Raw genomic sequence first — 19,947 nt, 5'->3', positions numbered from 1 at the left:
TACCTCATAAGTGAAAATGATTCCTGTGGCCCCAATATTCTTTTTCCATTCTCCTATACTTTGGTGGGAGAGTTGAAGGACTTCCAGTGCAAGAAATGGTTGACCTATCTGATGCTATGTTTCATGAATATTTCTTTGCATGCAGTGCTTTGGCCACTCCTTTTAAATGGGGGTTTTCCCAGTAAAACTGTTTTTGGGTTTGTTTGACCTTTTTACTAGCGAGTTCACTCCTGTGGTCAAAAATATTTTGCCAAGCCTTACACAACCACTCTCCTGAGAAATGATCCTGACATCTTAGGCTTGGTGGTTCAGCTTTAGCACCATCTTTTCCTTTATTTAAAAAAAGTGGAATTAGTGCGTACTGTTCACAAGAAATGCATGTGCCAAACGTCGGATGCTGCAATCATTGAAAGTTGAAGGATTATGAATTGTATATGCTTGGATTACTATCCTGTATGAATGACTGCCTTTTAAAAAAAAAACTCTTCTGCTTAAAACCATATTGAAAAGTCCAGGTTGATCTGCTAACCCACCGATCTCAAATCTGCCAAATGAGTTAATCAGTTGAGTATATGCAGATCAAAACAACCTTTTCTGTGCTACTCCTTGCTTGATAAATGCCTCGGTTTCTGATGGCCTTCCATTAAATCTGATAGGAAGGTAAAACTGACCTGCTAACCCTTACTTAGCGGAATAGTAAAAAGTGCCTTTGTGGCAAAGTCGGTCAAGCTACTTTGGCTAATGGTCAGTGGGGACATAAAAATGGAACAGTTTGATTTTGAAACCTATCTGGAATTTCTTAGATATACCAATTCATAAACCATCTTGTTTATCAATGTTTTTTCATAAATATGCTGGTCCCTTAAGGAGGACCTCCAATAAATCACAAACTCTGTAAAATAGCCTCGGTTAACCCACCTTCAACTCTAGGGACCTATGTCTTGCTAATACCTAGCTTGGTTTTTTTTCAAACAAATGAGCGTAAGGCAGTGTTTACTAGGAAATAAAATAGGATACCTACTAAACAGAGTGGAAAAAGGTAAATTGAGGTAATAGGGTTAGGAACTGTACTGAGTTGTGGATCACTGCAGTGACAAACTGTTTGTATATGTGGTCCTGTATGAAGCTACTTAAATTGCACAGAACTTCAACACCCAACCCTTACCATTTAACTCCTTTATTAGTTGGGTATTTGCAACAAGACTTTGTCCAAGCAACTAGCTTATTTGGCTCTGTACAACTAGCTTAACACGGTGGAAGTTGATCTGGGTGTCCCAAAGACTTGACTAAATCTCAACTACATCTTGGGAGTTGGATACCTCAAGTACCACTTTAAAGGTGGAAATTCACATAAAGTGAAGCTCATACCATATACTTACTTTCTGCTCATCTTTTCCTCACGTTTTAATATGCTTCTTTGTTCTAGTCTTTACCTGTGGAGCTGTTCTACTGCTTTGGCTGGTGGGTTATCGCACTTCAATGTCTGAAAGTCTCCAAGAATGTTCGCAACCTAGAACCATACCCTAAATTGCTAATTCTCCCCACGTCTTATTGTGAGCTCGAGTGCTTCTGAACATGCAGGATCTTGTACTGCTCACGATTATCAGAGGTCTTGTTCCATTCAGTGCTATATTGCCTTTTGTGTTTTTAATGCCTCCTAATCTTTCACTGTATAGCTGCCCTCTGTGTTGGATTTTTTTTTTTTAACTCTCAGGTACCTGGCTAATGACATGGAGGAGGATGAAGAAGAGTACAAATATGAGATTTTTCCATGGGCGCTTGGTGAGAACTGGCGGGAGCTCTTCCCTCAGTTCCTGAGATTGAGAGATAGTTTTTGGGCTAAACTGAACTATCGAGCTGTGGTCAGCAGGAGGTGCTGTGAAGAGGTAAGCATCTTTAAGGTGGTGGGTCTGGTTCGAGTGGGTTTCCACAGTACTGTGTGTGTGTTTTTTTGTTTGTTTTTTTTTCTTTTTTTTTTTTGAGTGAACTCCCTGAAATCTTACAGCTAAACTGATCTCAACTCTGTAGAAAGCAAAGGAGATTTAAGCAAGAAGATTGGTCTCTAACAATTCTGTCTGTATTAGTTTGTTTATGGGCATCTTGGTGGATTGGGAAGGTCCAAGCCAACTGTTCCCGCAGACTACAGCTCACTTTGGCCTGTATTGAATACTGGGACGTTCTGCAACTGTTTAGAAAATTAAAGATGAACAGACAAAGCATACATGAAAAAGCAAAATTGAAATTTAAAATGTTCTGAAATTAAATTGGCATCATTAGCTTGATTCGTGGGAGCAGCACAAGCGCAACGACCTCCACCTGTTACTGATTGGTGGTCTCAATAGAAACACTGGTATGTCTACAAAAAAGTAGGCATTGTGTGCAAAAACAGATAAAATATACTCTTTAACATATTGCTGCCTCTTAGTTATACAACTATATTAAAACCCAGCCTTCCCATTCACCCCTTCGCTGCCAGGCCTTTTCCCCCTCCTGTGCCGAGCCTTTTTTTGGCTATTTGGAGCAGTTCGCGCTTAGGCCCTCATAACTTTTTGTTCACGTAAGCTACCCACGCCAAATTTGCGTCCTTTTTTTCCAACATCGTAGGGATTCTAGAGGTACCCAGACTTTGTGGGTTCCCCAGAAGGAGGCCAAGAAATTAGCCAAAAAACAGTGAAAATTTCATTTTTTTTTAAAAAAATGGGAAAAATGGGCTGCAGAAGAAGGCTTGTGGTTTTTTCCCTGAAAAGGGCATCAACAAAGGGTTTGCGGTGATAAAATCACCAGCTTCCCAGCTTTCAGGAACAGGCAGACTTGAATCAGAAAACCCAATTTTGGCATTTTACTGGGACATACCCCATTTTTACGATTTTTTGTGCTTTCAGCCTCCTTCCAGTCAGTGACAGAAATGGGCATGAAACCAACTCTGGATCCCATAAACCGCAACATTTCTGAAAAGTAGACAAAATTCTGAATTCAGCAAGGGGTAATTTGTGTAGATCCTACAAGGGTTTCCTACAGAAAATAACAACTGAAAAAGAAAAATATTGAAATTGAGGTGAAAAAAACATCAATTTTTCTCTAAGTTTTACTCTGTAACTTTTTCCTGCAATGTCAGATTTTCGAAAGCAATATACCGTTACGTCTGCTGGACTCTTCTGGTTGCGGGGATATATAGGGCTTGTAGGTTCATCAAGAACTCTAGGTACCCAGAGCCAATAAATGACCTGCACCCTGCAGTGGGTTTTCATTCTATGCCGGGTATACAGCAATTCATTTGCTGAAATATAAAGAGTAAAAAATAGCTATCAAGAAAACCTTTGTATTTCCAAAATGGGCACAAGATAAGGTGTTGAGAAGCAGTGGTTATTTGCACATCTCTGAATTCCGGGGTGCCCATACTAGCATGTGAATTACAGGGCATTTCTCAAATAGACGTCTTTTTTACACACTGTCTTACATTTGGAAGGGAAAAATGTAGAGAAAGACAAGGGGCAATAACACTTGTTTTGCTATTCTATGTTCCCCCAAGTCTCCCGATTAAAATGATACCTCACTTGTGTGGGTAGGCCTAGCGCCCGCGACAGGAAACGCCCCAAAGCGCAACGTGGACACATCACAGAAAACAGACCTGTTTTTAGCAAAGTGCCTACCTGTAGATTTTGGCCTCTAGCTCAGCCGCCACCTAGGGAAACCTACCAAACCTGTGCATTTCTGAAAACTAGAGACCTAGGGGAATCCAAGGAGGGGTGACTGGCGGGGCTCGGACCAGGTTCTGTTACCCAGAATCCTTTGCAAAGCTCAAATTGGCTAAAAAAAACACATGTTCCTCACATTTCTGTGGCAGAAAGTGCTGGAATCTGGGAGGAGCCACAAATTTCCTTGCACCCAGCGTTCCCCCAAGTCTCCCGATAAAAATGATACCTCACTTGCGTGGGTAGGCCTAGCGCCCGCGACAGGAAACGCCCCAAAGCGCAACGTGGACACCACCAAAATTTTGGAAGAAAACAGAGGTGTTTTTTGCGAAGTGACTACCTGTAGATTTTGGCCTCTAGCTCAGCCGGCACCTAGGGAAACCTACCAAACCTGTACATTTCTGAAAACTAGAGACCTAGGGTAATCCAAGGAGGGGTGACTGGCGGGGCTCGGACCAGGTTCTGTTACCCAGAATCCTTTGCAAAGCTCAAAATTTGGCTAAAAAAACACATGTTCCTCACATTTCTGTGGCAGAAAGTTCTGGAATCTGAGAGGAGCCACAAATTTCCTTGCACCCAGCGTTCCCCCAAGTCTCCCGATAAAAATGATACCTCACTTGTGTGGGTAGGCCTAGCGCCCGCGACAGGAAACGCCCCAAAGCGCAGCATGGACACATCACATTTTTTCATTGAAAACAGTGCCTACCTGTAGTTTTTGGCCTGTAGCTCAGCCAGCACCTAGGGAAACCTACCAAACCTGTGCATTTCTGAAAACTAGAGACCTAGGGGAATCCAAGATGGGGTGACTTGAGGGGCTCTGACCAGGTTCTGTTACCCAGAATCCTTTCCAAACCTCAAAATTTGGCTAAAAAAACACATGTTCCTCACATTTCTGTGGCAGAAAGTTCTGGAATCTGAGAGGAGCCACAAATTTCCTTCCACCCAGCGTTCCCCCAAGTCTCCCGATAAAAATGATACCTCAGTTGTGTGGGTGGGCCAGGTGCCTCCAACAGAATAAGGCCCAAAACTTGTAGAGATACAGGGGATAGTACTGCGAGTTTATAAGGACATATTCTTTTATACATCTTTAGACTGACTCTGCTTTGGGGACCCACATACGTGAGGTGTCATTTTATTTGGGAGACTGAGGGGAACACTGGGGAGTAGGAATTTTGTGCTGGAGTGGTGATCGTACGAAGAAAAGTCAGGAAAATATGCTTTTTTTAAGCACATTTTGAGGTTTACAGAGGAGTCTGGGTAAGAAAATGTTGGGGGATCCACGCAAGCCACTCCTCCCTGGACTCCTTGGGGTGTCTAGTTTTAAAAAATGTCTGGGTTTGGTAGGTTTCCCTAGATGGCCGCACACAGGACCAAAAACATAGGTGCCCTCTCCCCCCCCAAACACAGGTAGTTTTGTAATATATCGTTTTGATGTGCCCACATACGTCCGTGATGTGCCAAACACAAAAATTTTGAAAAGAAACACACTTAGGTTATGTGAAAAAGACCCCTCACCCACCAACCAAGTTGGTGGCATGCTTCATCATCGGGGTCCCACCTGAGGCACCTAGCGTGTCATAGGTGTGCTGCGACGCCTGATTACAGCGGAGCAGGTTTGGTCATTTTTACCACACATACTGGTTGGATTTGGCACGAGGGTGAGTGATGGTTCAGTGGATCAAATTTTACTAACAAGAGCTTTCACAAAAATGAAAAGCACTGTTAGTAACTGAAAGGCAAAAAACTGAACCAATGACTCACAGCTCGTGAGCTGTAAAGCCGCGACAAGGCACCAACCGCTTTACAGTCCATTCACACAACTTTCATACATGACACACACAAGGCCATTCACACCGCCAGCCACGGGCCCAGCACATTACAACACTCACATCGACAGACAGCGCCACTCAAGGGCCCATCACTTACATACGCCCACATGCCTGATACAACAATCACACCAGCTGGTGTGATTGTTGTGACTGGTGTTTGGCTGGCAGTGTGTTGCAGTAGCCAACATCAAGTCAATATGTACAGTCTCAGCCAAGCCCCACTCCACACACAATGGCATCATATTTTTTTTTTTTTTAAACAGAGGAACCCCTAACTAAGTAGAAAGAATTACAAAACAACAAACACAAAAGCTCTAAGAACATGACAGAAATGCTAACCATGAAACTAAACACATGAAAATACAAAACAGACATGAGTTTACACTCATGGTTGTTCCCAGAAATTCTTCTGGGTGTGATAATTCTTAAAACAAGCACCGACACACAGCCCAGGCTTTGAAGGACAATCTGGGCAGTACATTCGAGACTCCCTCCGGATACCTCTTCGAAAACACACTCTACATTTCTTAGCTGGAAAGTCTTTTTTGGGTGTGGGAGGAATGTGCTCAGCAAAGTGGCGATCTTTCAATCTAGCCACATCCTCCACCACTGCTTCTCTAGGAACTCTGGCCTGTTCCACCACAATAAGGCTCTCTATCACTGACTCCTGAAATTTCACAAATGTCATCTTTGAGTCTGGAGACCTATCCCTAAACACAATAAAAGCATTGAAGGTTGCTAAGTGGAAGAGGTGAAGTGCTAACTTCTTATACCAAACATAAGACTTACGAATAGCAGTATAAGGTTCCAACCTCTGGTCAACTCTATCTACACCTCCCATGTGCTTATTATAATCTAAAATGCACACAGGTTTGCGCACTTCAGCAACCTGGCCCCAAACAGTCACAGGGGAAGTACTCTCATCATGGATGGTACTTAGCATGTAGACATCCCTCTTGTCTGAAAATTTCAAAGCTAGCAGCTCCTCGTTCCCCAAGGCACAGCACTGCCCCTCAAGTTTTTTTACAGACAAGCTCCCTTGGATAGCCTTTCCGGTTAGAACGGATTGTGCCACAAGCAACTGTGTCCACTCTAAACAATTCCTTGAACAACTGCACACCAGTGTAGAAGTTATCTACATACAAATGGTGACCTTTGTTGAACAGTCGTCTACCAAGATCCCACACTATTTTCTCAGTAACTCCAAAAGTGGGAGGACAACTAGGGGGGGTCAATATTGGAATCCCTACCAGTGTACACACGGAAACTATACACATATCCTGTCCTACTTTCAGACCGCATATACAATTTAATTCCATATCGTGCCCTTTTGCTAGGAATGTACTGCCTAAAAACCAAACGACCCTTGAAGAGGACCAAAGACTCGTCCACACTTATCTCTTTGCCTGGAACATAGACCTCCGAAAACCGATCTACAAAATGATCACGGACAGGCCTAATCTTAAAAAGACGGTCAGAATCTGGGTGATCTCGTGGCAAGGCTAATGCATTGTCAACAAAATGCAGCATCCTAAGAAGAAGCAAATACCGATTACGACTCATGGTAGCTGGAAATATAGCTGTTGCCATCCAGGGACTAGTAGACCAATAAGAAGCCAGTGACGGCTTCCTTATCAACCCCATCAAAAAAGTCAAACCCAAAAACTTTTTTATCTCCTCCAAATTTGTGGGAATCCACTGGGCAGCTCTAGAGTGTGGCCTAAGTCTAGCAGCGTTGTCCCTCAAATGCTGCTCCGCATACAAATTAGTCTGCTCAACAATCTCTTCCAAAAACGCATCATCCATGAATAACTCAAAGAAATTGATAGGCATAAAGTTCTCTGTATTGGCGTTACACCCCGGGAGACCAGTAAAGGCAGGCAACTGGCTGCTCCATGTTTGGGGCAACCCAGACATCAGGTCTTCTAACGGGAAACCTTTCAGCCCCAGGTTGCTGCACTATTGGCACATCAATGTCCTCCTCTAAAACAGAACCTTCATCTGCACTGAGTGTGGCTTCATCATCAGAAGATTCCCCTCCAACAGAAACATCACTGCCAGAATCTGACTTCCTCCTCTGCCTCAGATGCAGAGTCCGTCTCATAGTCATGATCAGACTGTGACTCAAAAAGCATACCAACCACCTGCTGAGCGGTCATCCTGCGGCTAGCCATGATCTCTCCTGCTAAAATTAACTGGACAAATTCACCACCATCAACCAGCACTGTGTAAGACAAGTAACAAAGTGTAGCTTTGTTAGTAAGAGTTACAAACTCAAAAACTATACCGCTCACTTGCCTGAAAAAGCTTGATTCACCAGCAACTACACAGCAATCACCAATGATATCCCACTAAAAAAGAAAGAAAGGCAAATTAGAAATAAGACAAAACAAATATCATTGTGCACAAACCTAAGGACAATTTCACACACAATCCTGCATTTAGTACACCCCCTACAAACATGTCATTCATGCATGGCAACAATACTCCTTTGGAGTAAATTGTTTTTACTTACCTAAAACATGCAACTGTGCAAACTGCAGGTCAACCACCGCCAAAACCGCAAGGAGCCACAGCAAATAAAGCAAAAGCTTTGAACTAGAACAAAAAGGAGGAAAACATTTTTTATCACAAATGCAAAGACTTCTTCAGTTGACAAACACCCCACCATCAAACATTTTAGAAATTGGTGCCTAAGTGGATTCTGCCATAGGGGCAGATGGGCCTACTAAAAAAATAGGCCTGTCTGCCCCAAGGAAGCCAAAAAATACCTTTAGTACTGTGTCCCCTTGGAGAGCGACCCTTGCCAAAGGGGACAGCCCTCAAACAAAAAAAACAAAAAAAACACACACAACACTATCCCTGGTGCCTAAGTGGCTTCTGCCCCCTTGGGGGCAGGTGGGCCTAAGAAAATAGGCCCATCTGCCCCCAGGGGGTGTAGAAATGGCCAACAGGTCAATGCCCCCCTTGGGGGGGCGCCCCGTGACCAAGGGGACGCCCCCCACAAAAATAAACAAATACAAAAAAATCCCTGGCGTTCTAGTGGTTTCTGCCCACCTTGGGGGCAGATCAGCCTAAAAATAATAGGCTGATCTGTCTCCAAGGGGTGCAGAAATGGCCTGGGTACATGTGCCCCCAAAGTGGGGGGTGACCCTTGCCCAAGCCCCCCCCATCCACTAACGCACACACACACTATCCCTGGTGTCTACGTGGCTTCTGCCCCCCTTGGGGGCAGGTGGGTCTAGAAAAATAGGCCCATCTGCCCCCAGGGGGGGCAGAAATGGCCAACAGGTCCATGCCCCCCTTGGGGGGGCGCCCCGTGCCCAAGGGGACGCCCCCCCACAAAAATAAACACATAAAAAAACATCCCTGGCGTTCTAGTGGTTTCTGCCCCCCTTGGGGGCAGATCAGCCTAAAAATAATAGGCTGATCTGCCCTCAAGGGGGGCAGAAATGGCCCTAAAAGACATGCCCCCCAAAGGGGAGCGACCCTTGCCCAAGGGGGCGCCCCCCCATCCACTACACACACAATCCCTGGTGCCTAAGTGGCTTCTGCCCCCCTTGGGGGCAGATGGACCTAAAAAAAATAGGCCGATTTGCCCCCAAGGGGGGTAGAAAAGGCCAACAGTTCTCTGCCCCCTTGGGGGGGGCGCCCCTTGCCCAAGGGGGCACCACCCCCACATAAATACACATAAAAATAAAAAAACCCTGGTGATCTAGTGTTTTCTGCCCCCCTTGGGGGCAGATCTGGCTAAAAAGTAGCCAATCTGCCCTCAAGGGGGGCAGAAATGGCCCTAAAGGACATGCCCCCCACAGGGGAGCGACCCTTGCCCAAGGGGGCGCCCCCCCATTCACTACACACACAATCCCTGGTGCCTAAGTGGCTTCTGCCCCCCTTGGGGGCAGATGGACCTAAAAAAAATAGGCCGATCTGCCCCCAAGGGGGGCAGAAAAGGCCAACAGTTCTCTGCCCCCTTGGGGGGCGCGCCCCTTGCCCAAGGGGGCACCCCCCCAACATAAATGCACAGAAAATAAAAATCCCTGGTGATCCAGTGGTTTCTGCCCCCCTTGGGGGCAGATCCGCCTAAAAAGTAGGCCAATCTGCCCCCAAGGGGGGCAGAAATGGCCATAACACACATGCCCCCCAAAGGGGAGCGACCCTTGCTCAAGGGGCCGCTCCCCGACACAGAAACAAGAAAGTGAAACAAAAAAAAGAAAATCCCTGGCGTCTAGTGGGCATTCCTGCTGCCCGATCGCAATGCGATCGGGCAGCAGGAATGCTCAGAGACACCGGGGGAAAGGAAAAGCCTTTCCTTTCCCCCGGTGCCTCTTTAGCCCAAACCCCCCACCCACCGGGAAGAGGAACTCACCTCTTCTCCGTTCGCCGCACAGGAAGCAAATGGCTTCCTGTGCGGCGAAATCCCCATAATGAAGTCAGCGCGCGATCGCGCGCTGACGTCATTATGGGGGGGTGGGGGGGGGGTCGGGGGTGGAAGGGGAAGGGCTTCCCCTTCCATCCCTGACTTTGGGGGGTGGGGGGAAGCACACAGAGGGAGCGAGAGCGCTCCCTCTGGGCTGTGTGCCGAGGACGTAGTGGTTACGTCCTCGGCACAGCAGCACTGTGCCGCAGGACGTAACCACTACGTCTGCGGCACAGAAGGGGTTAATTTTATGTTTTTTGTTTGTGAAATAAACTTTCCAAATTTGTTTGGATACGTATTTCTATATTGGTTTGAAGTTCATATTCAACTTGAACGTGGTTCCCCCACCTTCTAGTAATTCAATGGGATTCTACAGAATTAAAAAGGTTTACCACTTTTGTAGGGGAGTTTAGATCATGGCTATTTTTGTATTGATTTGCTGGCTCATTTGGCTTTGTGGGAGGGCAGCAATGATTTAATGTACTTGCAGATTGGCGTTAAGTTTGTCTCTCAACCAGTAGTCGAATTGCTTGAAGGCACTCCTACCTATTGTAGCAAGCAGTTTTATGGTTTTGGTTCTGGTTTTATATTTAAAAACTGGTGGACCTCTATCTAAACTGGTTCTGGAAACATTTCCCACCTGTATGTTAAGTAATAGCTAGTGAACCAGAAATGCCCATTAAGAGTATTTTATGCTACTTAAAACTTGTCCTACCTTCAGACTGATTTATGCCCATATAACTCCGTACTAGGCTTTGGAATATTTGTCTCGGGATGGGACTAGTGGATTATGTGTTGTTGAAGAGATGTGGCTTGTTATTTGGAATTCATTGGCTTTTAACTGTGACAAGTTTAGTTTTGTATTGTTTAGTGCTCTTCTACTTGGCTTAACTAGACCACACTGGTAACCACAATCTGGTATTCATCATATGAAAGACCACTTTAGCACTTTTGTACAGGTGTTGCAACGTATCTGTCTGCTCTTTAGAAGGAGCCTGACGAGGCTTGGTGGCTTTTTTTTTTTACCTTACAAGAAGTCATGTTTGTCATATCTGGCAGACAAGCAGGCCAGCCAGACCTCCAATGTTACCTAGCAATTACAGGCCACGAAGACTGAGGTGCAAGCCCAATATGCACTTGGCATAGGTGACTGAGTAAGCAGCAGTGAGGGAGCAATTGAAACCCTGCTGTCCAAAATGGAAGCCACACAAACCACCATATGGTATGTCAAACGGAGGTCGAGGCCTCTGAAGTGTGTAGACCTAGAAGATCGCACTAGTCATAATGTGCAGGTTCACAAAGCTAGATAAACCATCGAGGACCAGAACGTTAATAAAGACTTCTGTGACGATCTTTGAAAACATCGTGGATAAATGTGCTCCCCAACTGATTGAGATAGTAAGAGTGCACTGAAAAGGTCTGCCACTGTAGGAACTGGGGAAACGCCCAAAAGACATTGTCATTAAATTAAGCTTGTTGGGTATATTTCTCCGACTCCGCTCTACAACTTTGCTTTCACATCCACAGGTGATGTAAGTGTACTTTTTTGTTCTCTTTAAACTTTTACGTAAGTCTGCCATGCCATTCGGAGTCCCCAAAGGTGCACATCCCCCAGTATGCCTCAGTCCCTTCCCTCCTCTTCAGCGTCCGTGTTGGCACTGACCAACATAGTCGGCTCTTGTCCTTGGTTAACAGATATTTCACAAAGTTGGTCATGTATCCAGATAGGCTTGCAATTTGTCATTGTGGTGTTTTTTTGAATATGCATTTCCTCAGCAACAGACCTTTCTCTTACATCAGTACACCAACGGTTATAGTTTGGTGTGTTGTGGCTCATCCGTGTAATAGCCACCCTATGTTTAGCCATAACTAAGGCTATTTGTACGAACTTGTGTGCCTTTTTCCTCCTTCTGTCGTGTAATATTACCAAGGAGGGAACACTGAAAAGTTTGTGTAGTATCCGTAGATCTGTGCATCTAATTTACTGCTTGTGTCCCAAAAAACGACCTCCCTGCAGTAGTAACCTGAATGCATGAAATCTGCCCCCTTATAGCCACATCTTAGATGGCTATCTGAAAGTTACAGGACGATCTGGTGTAGTTCCTCGGGTGTAAGGTTCGTTGTATGGAATTAATTATAATGCACTAATTTAAAGCGTGCATAACATGAAAGTCTGAGTGTATTAATTTGAGTCCATTCCATGTCAGTGAGCAGAGTAATGAACTCAAGATCCCATAGTAACTGAGCTTGCGGTGTAGTTCCTGTCACATCGGAGTGCATACTTTGATATGTGATATCAACAGTGGCTACTGGCGCAGCGGTGCAGAAGGAGCCCTAGGGTAGACAAGGATCCAGGGGAAGCCTGGTATGTTAGCCAGGTGTTCCTAGCCATTTCCATTAGACCTGTATGTTTTCTCTTGGCTCGGGCCAATTTCTACGTGTCCCTACCCTGCTCGAACATAATGAATATCCCTTCCAGGTATAGATAACCAAGGAGTTCATGCCCCTGAGCCCGCCATTGTTGGAAAGATGTCATGCATCATTCTCCTGAATGGATTTAAGATCCATAACAGGAGCTCCTATGAAACGGAGCTCTGTGTGGTTCGCCCAAACCTATGCCGGAGGATTTTCATCTCTCACTATCTATGGGGAGTCCCCTGCAATACACGCACCCTCCATGAGGACTTCTGACAATTATGCAGTCCTACCGTTCTAGAGTAGACATTTCTCCCAATTTTCCACAGTCCAGCCATTGTGCTGCACAATACAATTGTGTGGCAAAGTAATAGATCTGTGTGGGACTTCGAGTCCTCCCAATCATACAGCCTCAATAAGGTTGACAAAGTGAATGGATCATCTGTCTGCCCATAGCAGATATTAAAATGGAGTTCAGTTGCCCAAAGCATCAGTGGGGAATATTGGTCATAGAGTTCTGCAACACATACAGACATCTGGGAAGCAAAACAAATTTGGTAATGGCCAAACGACCCATCGAAGAGTGGCAGAGTATTCCAGAAAGATTTCTGTAGACCCTCGACCATCCTCCCAAGTTAAGATTGATCTGTAATTTCTTGGTATGCACGACCTGTGTTCCTAGATACCAGAAATGAGGTCTCCCAACAGTCTCACTTCCTAAAGTTGTTCAAATGGTAGGGAGGCCAGAGTGGCAAGTTGGAACACTAGTGAGTTGGTTTTAAGAGGCAGACTGGACATACACCAAAAATTCTCAAGGAGAGCTAGGAGTGATGAGACGGCTGCGCATGGGGAAGACAAGTAATGCATCATCTGCACATAGGGAGATAATATGCTATTTCCTATTCGAATCCACCAGTCCTTCATCTGCCTCCGTTCCCAAAACCGCCAGGGGCTCTTATCGCCAATGCAAATAACAGCGGAGACATTGGACAACCCTGCTGTGTTCACCGTCCCAAAGGCCAAGACTCCCCACCCTCTCCAGGGTGGCTCAATATACAGCAATTTCACCCATCCGCGTAACTGAGGACCAAACCCCATGTCACTTAGGACCTCCAGAACGTAGCCCCAGTCCATGGTATTAAAGGCCTTTTCCAAATCAATGGTCACTAGAGAAATTTCTTCCTGTAGTTGAAGAGTCTCATGCAGCACATAAGTCTACGGAGATTCAGTCTTGTACTTTGATCCATGAAGACCAGTGTGGACTCATCCCAGGGCAGAGTTGCCACTTGCCGATTTTAATTGCATCGAAATCATCTTTCAAAGTATCTTAGTGTTGAAGTTGATAATCATAAGAGGTCGCTATGCGGGCGGGTCCGATTCAGCACCTCCTGGTTTGAGGAGCATACATATTTCACCCTCCCTTATCCAGCATGGCAATATGCCCTTCTAATAGTCTCCATCAGGACCTCTAACAACCACTGTGTGCCGCAGCATAGGTTTGATAAAATTCTGTGGGTAAGCTATCACCTCTGGAGGGGAGGGGTGGGGGGGGGGGGGGCGCCACCGCCTTCACACAGGAGTATACACAATGCATCCTGCAATTCCTCCAATGTCGGAAGACCTGCTGCTAGATAGGGGCCATACCAGTGTGCTGTGACAGTACAATCTGGGTGTATATACACACCTTATGTGGCTAGATCAGTGGTTCCCAACCTTTTGATTTCTGTGGACCCCCACTTTAACATTAATGGAACCCAGGGACCCCCATTGAATCATCATTGGAATCTGGGGACCCCCACCTGAGTCATTCCTGGAAGCTGGGGACCTAATTTGTCAGTATTCGTTAATATTTTTTAATTTTTTAGGCTCTCGCGGACCCCCTGAGAAGGCTTCGCGGACCCCCAGGGGTCCCCGGACCACAGGTTGGGAACCACTGGGCTAGAGCATATGAACTATGCCTATGCTGGATGTGACCAACTCCGTCCCTAGTGATTGTGTGTTGTATAGCAGTGATTGCTCTTTGTACTATCCATTTTATCAGTCTTCTGGATTTATTGATTTCTCTGTGTAGTTTGTCTATGCTGTCAGTGTACTTGTCAAGTCTGTCACAAAGCTCCCTGACCTCTCATTCTCCCCCCCCCCCCCCCCCCACCCCCCCCCCCTGTCTTTGGTCCAGTGTCCCCAGCAAGACACCTGTTATTTTGGAGTTCCAGCTCCACATGAAGTAGGTCAGCCTGAAGTTGCTGGCATACACAAGTGAGACAGTCATGTACTCCTCGCAGCTGCCTTCAGGGCCTCTCACTCAGTTGATCTTTGTGAGGTGAAACCCAGCTTGTGGTCAGTTAAGTGAGAGCTGTGCCTACTGACTCCTGACCAAACACATCGTCAAGTATGTCTGGAAGTCACCAGTGTCTCCCAAGTTGTGATGTCTCCCCAGACCATCCTGCAGGACATTGGGGAGCGGTCAGATAAGTATTGTGCCATACGAGTGACTTCAGTGTTGTCCAGCAATTGGAACCCCCTAAGACTATCCAGTCTGATGTAGGTATTGTGCTAAAGAGTGACGTGTATGCCTGTTGTGCAGTATGTCTCCACATTGCAGAGGCCCAGGATGTGCATCCCATCTGCAAGGACTTTAGTCATGTTAGGTTTGGTTCCAGATTTGGCTGGAGTTCAACAATGGGTGCATATATGATCAATAGGGAGATCTTCAAACCGTCAAGTGTACCTGGTACAAGGACATAACGTCCATTTATATTGGCCTCTGAGTACGTCACAATAAATGGGACCCAAGAGGTAATCCAAATCACGGTGGCCTGAGCGCATGTCAAGTAAGAGGAGTGAAACACTTGTCCTCCATTTTTGTAGCCAGTATTGTCACCCCTGTGTCGTCTAGATGTTTGAGTACAGGGAATGTCTGTCTGTTCCCAGTCGCCTGACACTCCAGGTGAGTACTCTGTAGTCACCCCAAGTCCTCTTTAGGGTAGTCCTCGTCACCAACCGCTTGGCTGCACGCTGCTGTAAAACCAACACAAAACCATAACCAATTTAACACGGAAATACAACAACCCCTATCTCCCCCGCCCAAAAACCCCTTCCACCCAGGGACACCCTTGAACAAGCTTTAGTTGAATAAAGCCCATCCCCTGGTGTGCCAAGACTCTCACTACCACCCTCCCAACCGACCTTCATTCAAAAAAATAATATATATATATCTATATATCTATCTATCTTTATATATGTATATATATATATATATATATATATGTGTGTATATATATATGTGTATATATATATATGTGTGTATATATATATGTGTATATATATATATATGTGTATATATATATATGTGTGTGTATATATATATATATATATGTTCGATGGCATGTGTAGCTGCAGATACACATGCTGTGCACAGTCCGCCATCTGGTGTTGGGCTCGGAGTGTTACAAGTTGTTTTTCTTCGAAGAAGTCTTTTCGAGTCACGAGACCGAGGGAGTCCTCCCATTTCGAGTCCATTGCGCATGGGCGTCGACTCCATCTTAGATTGTTTTTTTTCCCGCCATCGGGTTCGGACGTGTTCCTTTTCGCTCCGTGTTTCGGGTCGGAAAGTTAGTTAGAATCTCGGAAAAAAACTTCGGTATTGTTTGCGTTCGGTATCGGGTTAGTTAGAACAAATCGACACCGAATTCTGAAGAGCTCCGGTGGCCCTTTGGGGTTTTTTCGATACCACGTCGGGGCCTGGTCAGCCCGGCCACGTGCGACTTCAAGGCTCATGGAACGGACCCCATTCCGCTTCTGCCCAAAATGCCATCACAAGTATCCGTATATGGATCACCATCTGGTATGTAACTTGTGCTTGTCCCCCGAGCACAAGGAGGATACTTGTGAAGCCTGTCGAGCGTTTCGGTCGAGGAAGACGCTGAGAGACCGAAGAGCCAGGAGACTGCAAATGGTGTCCACGCCGACAGGTCAAGAACGCTTCGAGGAGGAAGAAGAAGCTTTCTCCATCCGCGAGTCGGATTCTGAAGAACTCGACGCCGAAGAAATACACCAAACCGTGAGTAAGACGTCGAAAATCAAGACTCGCGAGAAGTCTACAAAAGCCCAGGGGACGCCACCGCCAACAGGCCATGGCTTAACCCGAAAACTAGGTGACCCATCCAAGGCACCGAAAAAGGGCATGCTAGTGTCGAAGTCATCCGACTCCGGTCGAGATACCGCCACACAGCAACCTCGGAGCCGAGACAGCGGCTCCGAGAAACTTCGGCACCGAGACACCACGCCAGAAACAAAGGTTTCTTCGGAGCCTAAAAAGACTTCCGAAAAGGTTTTGGTTCCGAAACAGCCAGCCTCTGAGCCGAAAACTAGTTCCTATACAGAGGAACAAGGGTTAACCTCCCAATTACACAGATTTGGAGAGGAGCTTCAAGCGGTAGAGCCTGACTACACGCAAAGAAGGCTTCATATTCATGAGGACACAGGGAAGATAACCACTCTTCCCCCAATCAAAATAAAAAGGAAACTTGCCTTTCAACAAAAGGACAAGCAACCACAAGCAAAGGTGGCAAGGAAAACAACCCCACCACCGTCTCCACCACCATCAATACATGCATCACCAGCAACAACTCCACCACTGATGCACTCACCAGCTCATACCACAATGAGTCAGGATGATCCTGATGCATGGGACCTCTACGATGCTCCAGTGTCTGACAATAGCCCAGACTCTTATCCTACAAAACCGTCACCACCTGAGGACAGTACATCCTATACACAGGTGGTTGCGAGGGCAGCCGAGTTTCACAATGTCTCCTTACATTCGGAACCAATTGAGGATGACTTTCTCTTTAACACCCTATCCTCCACCCATAGCGAGTATCAATGCCTTCCCATGCTCCCAGGAATGCTAAGACATTCAAAACAAATTTTTCAGGATCCAGTAAAAGGCAGAGCCATAACTCCAAGGGTGGAGAAAAAATATAAGCCACCGCCCACAGATCCAATATATATCACAACCCAACTAACACCGGACTCAGTAGTTGTGGGGGCGGCTCGTAAGAGAGCCAACTCTCATACCTCAGGCGACTCACCACCTCCAGACAAGGAGAGCCGCAAATTTGATGCTGCGGGAAAAAGGGTTGCAGCAAATCAGTGCCGTATTGCCAATTCACAAGCACTTTTGGCAAGATACGACAGGGCTCACTGGGATGAAATGCAACATTTCATCGAACACTTACCCAAGGAGTTCCAAAAAAGCGCAACAGGTGGTGGAAGAGGGACAAAGTATCTCAAATAATCAGATACGGTCTTCCATGGATGCAGCAGATACAGCTGCAAGGACAATAAACACTGCAGTCACAATACGAAGGCATGCATGGCTGCGCACTTCTGGGTTCAAACCGGAAATCCAGCAGGCTGTGCTCAATATGCCGTTTAATGAACAGCAATTGTTTGGGCCGGAGGTGGACACTGCCATCGAAAAACTCAAAAAGGACACCGATACAGCCAAAGCCATGGGCGCACTCTACTCCCCGCAGAGCACAGGCACATTTCGGAAAACACCTTTTAGGGGAGAAGTCAACCCACAGAAACCACAACCTCACAAACAAGGCCTACCTACCAGGGTCAATATCAAAGGGGAGGTTTTCGGGGGCAATTTAGAGGGGGCCAATTCCCAAAAAATAGAGAAATTCCAAGGCCCCAAAACCCCTCAAAATAAGCAGTGACTCACGAGTCACACACCCCCATCACATAACACGTGTGGGGGGAAAACTAAGCCAATTTTACAAACTTTGGGAGGAAATAACAACAGACACTTGGGTCTTAGCCATTATCCAGCATGGTTATTGCATAGAATTTCGCCAATTCCCTCCAAACGTCCCACCGAAATCACACAATATGTCAAAACAACATATAGATCTTCTAGGACTAGAAGTTCAAGCATTGCTACAAAAGGACGCAATAGAATTAGTTCCAATTCAACAGAAGAACACAGGAGTTTACTCCCTGTACTTTCTAATACCCAAAAAGGACAAAACTTTGAGACCAATACTAGATCTCAGAACACTACCTACATCAAATCAGACCACTTTCACATGGTCACGTTACAAGACGTAATCCCACTGCTCAAACAGCAAGACTACATGACAACATTAGATCTAAAAGATGCGTATTTCCATATACCAATACATCCTTCACACAGGAAATACCTAAGGTTCGTATGCCAAGGAATACATTACCAATTCAAAGTGTTGCCATTCGGAATAACAACTGCGCCAATAATTTTTACAAAATGCCTTGCAGTAGTAGCTGCACATATCAGAAGGCAGCAAATACATGTGTTCCTGTACTTAGACGACTGGTTAATCAAAACCAACACGCTAAGACAATGTTCACAGCACACAAACTACGTCATAAAGACCCTTCACAGGCTAGGTTTCTCAATCAACTACGCGAAGTCACACCTGTTGCCGTGTCAAACACAGCAATACTTAGGAGCAACAATCAACACAGCAAGAGGGATTGCCACTCCAAGTCCACAAAGGGTTCAAACATTTCACAAGGTAATACAGGCCATGTATCCAACACAAAAGATACAAGTCAAAATGGTAATGAAACTCCTAGGCATGATGTCTTCATGCATAGCCATTGTCCCAAACGCAAGATTGCACATGCGGCCCTTACAACAGTGCCTAGCATCACAATGGTCACAAGCACAGGGTCAACTTCTAGATCTGGTGTTGATAGACCGCCAAACATACATCTCGCTTCTATGGTGGAACAGTACAAATTTAAACCGAGGGCGGCCTTTCCAAGACCCAGTGCCACAATACGTCATAACGACTGATGCTTCCATGACAGGGTGGGGAGCACACCTCAATCAACACAGCATCCAAGGACAATGGGACATACATCAGAGGCAGTTTCACATAAATCACTTAGAACTGTTAGCAGTATTTCTAGCGCTGAAAGCATTTCAACCCATAATAACCCACAAATACATTCTTGTCAAAACAGACAACATGACAACAATGTATTATCTAAACAAACAAGGAGGGACACACTCGACACAGTTGTGCCTCCTAACACAAAAAATATGGCATTGGGCGATTCACAACCACATTCGCCTAATAGCACAATTTATTCCAGGGATTCAGAACCAGTTGGCAGACAATCTCTCTCGATCACCAACAAACCCACGAATGGGAAATTCACCCCCAAATACTAAACAATTACTTTCAAATTTGGGGAACACCTCAAATAGATCTATTTGCAACAAAAGAAAACTCAAAATGCCAAAACTTCGCATCCAGGTACCCACAAGATCAACCCCAAGGCAATGCTCTATGGATGAACTGGTCAGGGATATTTGCGTACGCTTTTCCACCTCTCCCTCTCCTTCCATATCTAGTAAACAGGTTGAGTCAAAACAAACTCAAACTCATAGCACCAACATGGGCAAGGCAACCTTGGTACACAACACTACTAGACCTTTCAGTAGTACCTCATGTCAAACTACCCAACAGACCAGATCTGTTAACACAACACAAACAACAGATCAGACCTCCAAATCCAGCATCGTTGAATC

General features: G+C 45.7%; 1 protein-coding gene across 3 annotated transcripts in view; it reads left to right on the top strand.

Annotated features, from left to right (window-relative positions):
* SPDYC (speedy/RINGO cell cycle regulator family member C) overlaps positions 1-19,947 on the top strand; it is a 122,004-nt gene that overhangs the window by 55,925 nt on the left and 46,132 nt on the right. For all 3 annotated transcript variants that reach the window (XM_069208075.1, XM_069208077.1, XM_069208076.1), the window contains exon 5: positions 1,715-1,886. In XM_069208075.1, the coding sequence (XP_069064176.1) occupies positions 1,715-1,886 (172 nt within the window). The remainder of the gene's footprint in view (positions 1-1,714; positions 1,887-19,947) is intronic.

This window comes from Pleurodeles waltl, chromosome 9, assembly GCF_031143425.1.
Source record: "Pleurodeles waltl isolate 20211129_DDA chromosome 9, aPleWal1.hap1.20221129, whole genome shotgun sequence".
In the NCBI taxonomy this organism is placed as follows: domain Eukaryota; kingdom Metazoa; phylum Chordata; class Amphibia; order Caudata; family Salamandridae; genus Pleurodeles; species Pleurodeles waltl.
Note: the sequence above shows the minus strand (reverse complement) of the source record. Positions and strands in the feature narration are given on the sequence as shown.